Source organism: Ailuropoda melanoleuca, chromosome 6 (assembly GCF_002007445.2).
Source record: "Ailuropoda melanoleuca isolate Jingjing chromosome 6, ASM200744v2, whole genome shotgun sequence".
Taxonomy (NCBI): Eukaryota; Metazoa; Chordata; class Mammalia; order Carnivora; family Ursidae; genus Ailuropoda; species Ailuropoda melanoleuca.
This window is the reverse complement of record NC_048223.1, coordinates 17,827,777-17,836,688: the sequence shown is the minus strand read 5'-3', so window position 1 is coordinate 17,836,688 and position 8,912 is coordinate 17,827,777. Positions and strand designations below refer to the sequence as shown.

The window sequence follows — 8,912 nt, the reverse complement described above, 5'->3', positions numbered from 1 at the left end:
CCAAGTTCCTCTACCTCCCTGAGCCTCAGTTTCATTACCTATAGAATATTGAGATACTAGGTTGTGTGAAATATATGAAATATGTATAAAGTGCTTAGCACGATGCCTAGAACATGGTAAGTGCTCTTTAGAAGTCAGCCATTGTTGTTACTAGAATGGGAAGAGCCCAACTGCTCTGGCCATCAGGAGGCTGCTGTAGCACTCAGGAAGTAAAGAGACACTCTGATGTCATGTGACTCAAGACGTATCATCTCACCTTTTTCCTTGGGCATCAGTTTCCTTGGCTGTAAAATGGGGGTGTCTCTCAGAGTTACTAGGAGATGCAGGTGAGATCATGAATGAGGCTGCTTTGTAAACTGTAGTAGAATTTCTCTTATATCTATGGCAACAGTGTTGATTCATTTAAAAATCAACTAAATTAAGAAATTGTAAAAAAGGTACATTCTTACCTTAAACATTTTATTATAACTTAAAATATGTTAATATTCATTCGTTACTCTTTCATATAGAGCCATGTCCTTTTCTTTGAGTAGGGGGCTGTTTATCATTTTTCTTACATGAACCACATGTACAGTAGAGTTTTGGTTTCTTTAGAAGTGGAGTGAAGGGCTCCTGGGTGGCTCAGTTGGTTAAGCGTCTGCCTTCGGCTCAGTTTGTGATCCCTGGGTCCTGGGATCGAGCCCTGAGTTGGGTTCCCTGCTTAACAGACAGTCTGCTTCTCCCTCTGCCCCTCCCCCTGCTTGTACTGACTGGCTCGCTTGCCCTCTCAAATAAATAAATAAATAAATAAATAAATAAAAAGCTTAAAAGTGGAGCGGAGACTTAAAAACAATTGGAGAGTAATGTGAGGGCAGATTCTTTGATATTTTTACCTGGACTTACCCTTGCTTCTCCCACACCTAATTAAATAGCAGTTTGTTCAGTGCTGCTTTATCAAATCTGTCCAAAAGTATCGAATGTACTTTTAGAAAACAGAAGTGCTCGTTTTTTGCATATTGCATTGTTTATGTACTCATATGTAATTCTAAATCTAAGTACAGCTGGCATAAGCAAGTTTGGGAACCAACACTGGTGACCTGTGGTAAGCACACAGCTCACCCAGGGACCACTTAAGTGCAAGGGCACACAGTCTAGAAAGCCTGTAAGCCTCCCCTGTACAGTGAGTCAGGGGCCTCAGTCAGCCTGCTTTATAAAGGGAGAAAAGAGCAGTCAGCAAGTTGAAAAAGTAGGTGTTTTAAATGTTTTTTAAGAAATTCAGGTATTGCCATGTTAGTTGAAGCTCTCTGCTTGTGAGGTTTTGTAAGGTTTTTTTTTTCTCCTTACTTCCCCTTTCCCTGCCCATGGTATCTGAGCAGATGAGAACCCAGCATGTCCCCACAAATGGGCGTGGAACTCAAGCTGGGTGAAGAGGAAAGAGAGGGCATCAGGGAAGAGAAGGTAGGATCACCTGATTTGAAGGTCCAGGTGAGGGCAAAGGATGATTAGATTAAAGATGGGAAACTAGAGAGAGCTGGAAAGATGGGGCGAGTGGCTAGGGTGACTTGTATAACATTGAGAGACTGAGGGGTTATACTTTTTGCTCTTGACAAGACTCGGGGACATTATCATGGGAGTGAGTAGTCTAGGAGGGTGGAGGACAAGATCTTGGAAGAGAGAAGCTCAAGTCATTAAGAGGCCAGCATATTTGGAAGGACAATCCGCATATTGTGAAATTGCTCAGAACTAAGAATGGAGTAGTATTAAGGATAGGAGAATAAACCAGAAGATACATTCAATCATTAGATAGGGAAATGACCCTGGAACTAATAGATGACAGTAGCGTTAAAGGATAGCAGATGATACAATCTGATGATAAGAGACTCAGGGCTAGGGTTAAGTTTAGGGAGGAAAAAGAATACACAAGAAAGTAGCAGTGAGAGCAGGGAGGACACCAACCTCATCTCCAAGCCCAGTGGTACAAGGGTGAGTGGAGAGAACACAGCCCTGACTTGAGAGGTTGCAGGGAAAATTGTGTCCTTAGGGGACGGTCTGTTAGCACAAGAATCTGAAGAACATTCAGAAGAGGTGGATACCAGTGATTTCACTGATGTAGGGTTTCAGGGATTGGGGAGAAGTAGGAGACAGGGACAGAATAAGGAGTATCTAGAACTTTATGGGAATGAAAGTGCCTACTTCAGTACTTCTTTTCAGCATTACACTGGAGGTCCTAATCAGCTCAAAAAGACAAGGGGAAAAAAATAAGGATGAGAGACAAAACTCACTATTTGCAGATAATGTGATTGTCTAATTAAAAAGTATTAAAAGACTACAGAAGTATAAGATGAATGTAATATACTTAAAATGTCACTGAGCTATACACCTAAAAAAGAGTAACATGCATTGTGCAATTTTACTTTTCCATTTAATATTATACATTTTATTTATTTTTTTGTTTGGTTATTTAGGGGTTTTTTGGTAGGGTGTTTTTTTCCCCCCTGAAGAAATTGACAAACTGATTCTAAGTTTACATAAAAGAACAAAGGGTCAAAACACTCCTGAAGGAGAATGAGTTGGGAGAAATTTATACCCTACCAGACATAAGGACTTACTGCTACACTAATTAAGACAGAATGGTATTGGCAGAGGGACAGACAAATTGAATATGATAGCTTAAAAATCGAGCCATGTATAAATGGAAATTTGCTGTATGATGGAGGTGATAATGAAGATCACTGGGGAAAGAAGGACTGTTGAGTGGGTGCTACTGGGACCACCAAGCGTCCATGCAGGCAAGAGTGAAATTGTCATCCTCACATCCTCTACAAAAAGCATTTTGAGGTGAATTAAAGACTTAAATAGGAAAAACAAAAGTTTAAGCCTTTCAGAAGAAAATACAGGAAAGAATCTTTATGACCTCCGAGTGGGGAAAATTTTTTTAAGACCCAAAGCATTCTAAGCATTCAGATGATTATAATAAAAGTAGGAGTTTCTGTTCTTCAAAAGATAATATAATACAAAGGAATTTAAAAATTTAAAGTCTGTAGAACTGATGAAAAGATTAGTATCCAGAATATGTGAGGAATTCCTGTGTAAGAAAGACAAGCAGATGAACAGAAGAATGGCAGACATGAGTAGTCATTTTACTGAAGAGAACACACACATGAAAAGATAACCTCAATAACCCAGGAAATGTAAAACAGAACCCCAGTGAGACACGGTGAGATTATCAAAATTAAGAAGTCTGACAAGGTGTTGATGAGGATGTGCCTATTCTTCACTTAAATGGAAACGTAGTTATGCTCTCTATATTTTAATAGTAATGAAATGTTATATATATTTTTTTAATTGAGTTGAGCTGTCTCAGTTCACACTTGGCCCCCGATCTAACCTTTCTTTCTTTATTTTTTTTTAAAGATTTTATTTATTTATTTGACAGAGATAGAGACAGCGAGAGAGAGAACACAAGCAGGGGGAGTGGGAGAGGAAGAAGCAAGCTCATAGCGGAGGAGCCTGATGTGGGGCTCGATCCCATAACGCCGGGATCACGCCCTGAGCCGAAGGCAGACGCTTAACCGCTGTACCACCCAGGCGCCCCTAACCTTTCTTTAGTAACAAATTCCATTTCAGCGATCCTTTCTATTTTTCCCCCCTAATAGAAATCTTTTTTCTGCTGATCTGGAAAGAGTTCACAGTAATAGTGGATTGCTGGCTCTGCCTCATACATAGTAACTGACTGGTTGAGTTGAAATCATGTGCTTCATCAGGAAATTACCAGAAGGAGAAGTTATCTCTCAGCCTCCAACAATAATAAGACACTCTTTGGGCAGCTCTTAAGCCTTGTTTGAACAACCACAGAAATAAGCTGTTGTAAGGTAGATGTGATTACTGTAGGATGTTAACACTAGAGAATGTTTTAAACTACGCAAGTTTAAACTGAAAGACAGCCTTAAAGTTGAATTCCCTCATTTTTGGAATAGAATGTTGACGTGAAAATAGACAAAATTTGTTATCAGAAGACCTGGGTACTTGTCTGCCAGTGCCACCAACTTAACTTGCCTTGAAACCTCAGGCAAGTCACTTTACTCTGAGCCTTACTCGCTGTAAAGTGGGTATAATAGATCTACCCTACCCTACTTCTTGGAGTTGTTTGGTGAATGAAAGAACATAACAGTGAGAAATGCCCGGTTAGCTATACAGTGCCAGGATCAAAGGAGGCATTAGTATTGAACTTACTATTTTACAGAAAAGAAAACACAGGGATGAAATTACTTGCTCGAGGTCGTTCAGCTAGTTACGGAAGAACTGGGGTATGAATCAAGGTTTTCAAATTCCTGAGTGAGTGTTCTTTCTCCTGTCCCATGTTGCCCTTCCTTCCTCCTATGATTAAGAATCAGTCTTTTTCATGTAAGTTAAATTTTTCAGAATTTTCTTTGCAATTATTCACATTTTTAAAAACTTAGCATTTCAGACTAAGCTAAGGTAGGATGTATTTCTCCAAGAGGCTCTTTATGGACAATATTTAAAATGCATGCTCGTATTTACTAAGTGAGAAAATCTGCAGCACACTTGGAAGTATTAGGGATAATCTTTTGTACTCTATTCAGAAGAGGAAGTACGTCAAACTGCGTCAAAAATCTATTGTAATAGTATATGTCATGTCTTAAAAATCATCTTACTGGTATGATGAATCAGAATAAGATTTAATAAAATTAGTGTCCCCCTTTAAAGTCCACTCTTATTTGGTAGTGTTAATGCAGTTTGTAATAATTCTCACATAAAAAGCAAATGTCACAGTGTGTGCCACTTTCTTTTCATTCTGAAAAGCGTATGCTGTTTGCTTTGTAAGATAGAGGCGGTTGTACCCACAGCCTGCTGATGCCACCTCCCAGGTTTTGAGACACTTACTCTGTGACACCTATCTCTGAAAGGCTTTAGTGAGGGACTCCCAGCTGGGCCTGCTGCTGATCCCCTTCCCTACACCACTGCACTGTCCTGGGGATCTTCTACCAAGAAGCACAGCGCAAGGGAAGAATACTCAGTTACCCATCCCCCCATAGCCTCTCTTTCTTGTTAGTAGTGTGAATGGAATTGGAATAACACCTCCCCCTACCCCTGTCCAGGTCCAGGGCGAACAGATGTCTCTGATTCTACAGTATGCTGCCTTTTGACCCACATGTGAGTCTTGACTCTCCCACTTAGTGGCGATGTGTGAATCGTGGACAAATCACTTACCTAGTGTCAGTTTCCTCATTTCACGTGAGGCTGATAATCACTCCTTCCTCCCTCCTGTCTGAGAAACTGCAGAGTGCTATCAGCTATTATTAGCCGGGTGGGCAAGCTGTGCAGAATTGTAGCACAGTGAACCCCACACTGAGGCTCACTCAGTGTCCCCCCACACTCACCCCACACTGAGAATGAGGAAAGCCAGCCAGAAGCAGTAAGAAGACAAAATGACATTTTTTTTTCAAGAGACAATTTGACTACAGGGTCATATACTAGGAGATGGCTAATAAAATGTTGAGAGAACATGCTTTAGAGAAGCATGTTCTTTTTTTTTTTTTTTAAAGATTTTATTTATTTATTCGACAGAGATAGAGACAGCCAGCGAGAGAGGGAACAAGCAGGGGGAGTGGGAGAGGAAGAAGGAGGCTCATAGCGGAGGAGCCTGATGTGGGGCTCGATCCCAGAACGCCGGGATCATGCCCTGAGCCGAAGGCAGACACTTAACCCCTGTGCCACCCAGGCGCCCCTAGAGAAGCATGTTCTTTAACATTAACATTTTGATTATATGACACTGGACCTTGTAAGTGCTCGAGAAATATCCCTCCAATGCATGGGTCCCTATGGTGTTGCTATACCTTTGATTAGGAGGTCCTTTTTCCTTCAAACTCTGGATGGTTCAGTCTGGTTCTTTTCATAATTATCAATAATATAAGTTATTTTGATCCCTAAATCAATCAGATTTTATTTTAAGTTTTATTTGAGCTGTCAGTATGTCAAGTGCCACCTGCTTTTGTTTCATAGGTATTAAAACCAGGCAAAAGCGTCTTGTTTCGTGACTATGGGCTGTATGATCATGCCATGCTTAGATTTAAAGCTGGCAGCAAACTTGGAGAAAACTTTTATGCTAGACAAGATGGAACCAGATCATATTTTTTTACTGATGGTAAGGTTAATGGAATCTGCTTTTATTTCTGTTTACTTGCTTGCATTATCACTGTAGTACTGGTTGGGGGTGGGGGCAGCAACGCAGAGCACACATGCACAAGGTCCTGGCTGGGACCATCTCCAGTGCACACCATTTATCCAGCACCTGGGGTGACAGGGACACAGCTCTGACCGTGGTGAGCTCACGAGCCTCCTCTGGTGACAATGTCTTGTTAGTGAGCCTGGGTTAATGGATAGGCTCTGACATGCCACATGTATACTCTGCCAGGAACTGTGCTGGAAAAGGGGGAGGGCAAATCAAGATCTTCACTTTGTTCAGTCACAAATAAAACAAGTAGGACAGGGGCACCTGGCTGGCTTAGTCGGAAGAACATGCAACCCTTGATCTCAGGGTCGTGAGTTGAAGCCCCACGTTGGGTGTAGAGATTACTTTAAAAAAAAAAAAAAAGTAAATTTAAAAACACACACACAAGTAGGACTGTATAATGCCTGGAGATAACCTTCCCAGGTCACAAAGGCAAGAAACCTTTGTCTGTAAAGGTGTTAAGTACACACATTTGCTATAAAGGGGTCTTTCAAAAGTCATTTTGATAAAAACATCTAAACACTGATCATTTTTTCGGTCTTATGCTAGGTATTTTAAGCCAATGTAGTAATTTGGACCATAAAATAATTATCTTCTTAAACTCCATTTTTAAAAACAGTTATATGTCTTGAAATGAAATATTCTTTGGGGTTTAACAACTTTTTTTTTTTTTAATAATTTTTTTTAAAGATTTTATTTATTTATTCGACAGAGATAGAGACAGCCAGCGAGAGAGGGAACACAAGCAGGGGGAGTGGGAGAGGAAGAAGCAGGCTCATAGCAGAGGAGCCTGATGTGGGGCTCGATCCCACAACGCCAGGACCACGCCCTGAGCCGAAGGCAGACGCTCAACCGCTGTGCCACCCAGGCGCCCCTATTCTTTGGGGTTTAAAATGAAATAAAAAATGGGTGATTACCATTAAAACTGCAAAGTCATAGGAATGTCTGGTAAAAATGAAAAATTTGTTTTAATGTTTCTCATTCACGAGCTCTGAGTCAGCCACTTGTGAATAATTGAGAAGATGCAGTGATGTCTGCAGAGTGCGACAGCACATTCTGCGGAGTGGTGCTCTCACTAAGAGTCTTTGTTTTTGCTGCATAGCCATTCTGTTTATTTCATTAACATGTAGTAATGTATCATTGAGGTTAAATTTTCCTTAGGGCATATCACCCAAAAGTGACGGTTTTCCCCACTCTGGTCACAGATGTTCCTCCGTTCCATTCGGATGGATGAGGTGCTTGTTGTAAACACATTGAACACATGAAGACTTTGTATGAATATACCCAGTTTGGAATTGTGTTTCTTTTTACTCAAACTTTACTATTTGGGCACTTACTCTTACTAATAAGAGGTTAAAGTGGCTGTACTCCAGGTTGTCCTTAAAACTTTTTTGATTAAATTATTTAGTTGGTGGTTTCTATTTGGGCGTAAGATGGGAAGTAGTAGTGTGTTACTTTCCAAAACGAAACCTTCTATACATTTTAGCATGGGAATTTCTGTTACAGTAAAAAAAAGTCCTTTTCAGCACCCCCCCCCCGGGGCTCTCCTCTTTACCACTGCAGAGCAAATGTAGTAGTATGATTGAGACGGTGAGCGTCGTTGATCTGCTTGCTTTACAGAATTCCTGGCTCGGCTCTTTACGGACACAGGTTATGAAGAAGTGGTGAATGAGTATGTGTTTCGTGAGACGGTGAACAAAAAAGAAGGCCTGTGTGTTCCAAGAGTTTTCCTTCAGAGCAAATTCCGAAAGTGTCCTAAGAACCCAACTCCTGTGACCCTGGGCCCAGGTCACAAGTCCTGACCTTTCACGAGGTTGCCATTTGTGCCTCCCTTTAAAAAGGAAAATCTAAAGTCACTCTTCATTTTGTGTATTTTTATAGTTTAACTTTTTTAAATGAGGATGTATAATTTTTATATTAAAAAAGGAGCAAGTGTCTGTGTGTGTATTACAGAAATGCAAATAAGATGACCAGGCCTGAAAAGTAAAGAAAGTTTTATGGTGTAATTTAGCCATGCTGTCTGACTAAAATTCCACGAAGGGGAAAGCATAAACACTTTAAGAGACCCTTGCCATCACTCTTGTGATTCTGTAAGTATGCCTCCAGGCAGCATGTCAGGCAACCCTGTGGGAAAATGAGGCCAAATAGACTAAAATAACACATCCAGATATATTCTTAGCCTGAAGGATTGTTCTCTTTTGTTCTCTTTCCAGTGTGTCTCATTTGCCCATTTCTCTCTGCTTCAGTTCATTTATGTGCCTCTTCAAGACGAGTGTTTCACAAATAATAGCTTTTGCTATAACTGAAGAACCCACCGTGGCTCCCTGCCTAATTCTTGAGACCCTTTCGAATTGAGCCAGGCCCTGGCCATACTGCCCCAGGGAGAGAGAGGAATGCCATCACTTGACCTTCCCATCCACTCGATGCAGTTTCTCCAGGAATACAGTGGATGGACTGTCCCCCATAAAGGACAGTCTTACCCCATAAAGGAAGGGCTGCAGAGTTTCCACTTGGAATATTTGAAGTTGGCCTAATGACATACCCACCTTGGACACTGACCAAGGTAACCTCTCAGTGAGCCACTTTAAAATAACGTTGGTTCTAAAATCTACTTAAATGAGTGACATGACCTAGTCCTTCAGAGTTTTAGCTATGAGCCAAAGGATTGGATTAAGAAACA

The 8,912-nt window shown here is 40.9% G+C and overlaps 1 protein-coding gene across 4 annotated transcripts in view; it reads left to right on the top strand.

Moving 5' to 3' along the window:
* Nucleotides 1–8,169, top strand: part of METTL6 (methyltransferase like 6) — an 18,417-nt gene extending 10,248 nt beyond the window's left edge. For all 4 annotated transcript variants that reach the window (XM_034663691.1, XM_034663690.1, XM_034663689.1 and 1 more), the window contains exons 4-5: nt 6,004–6,145; nt 7,853–8,169. In XM_034663691.1, coding sequence (XP_034519582.1) covers nt 6,004–6,145; nt 7,853–8,034 — 324 coding nt within the window. In that variant the 3' untranslated portion in view covers nt 8,035–8,169. The remainder of the gene's footprint in view (nt 1–6,003; nt 6,146–7,852) is intronic.
* The last annotated feature ends 743 nt before the right edge of the window (nt 8,170–8,912 follow it).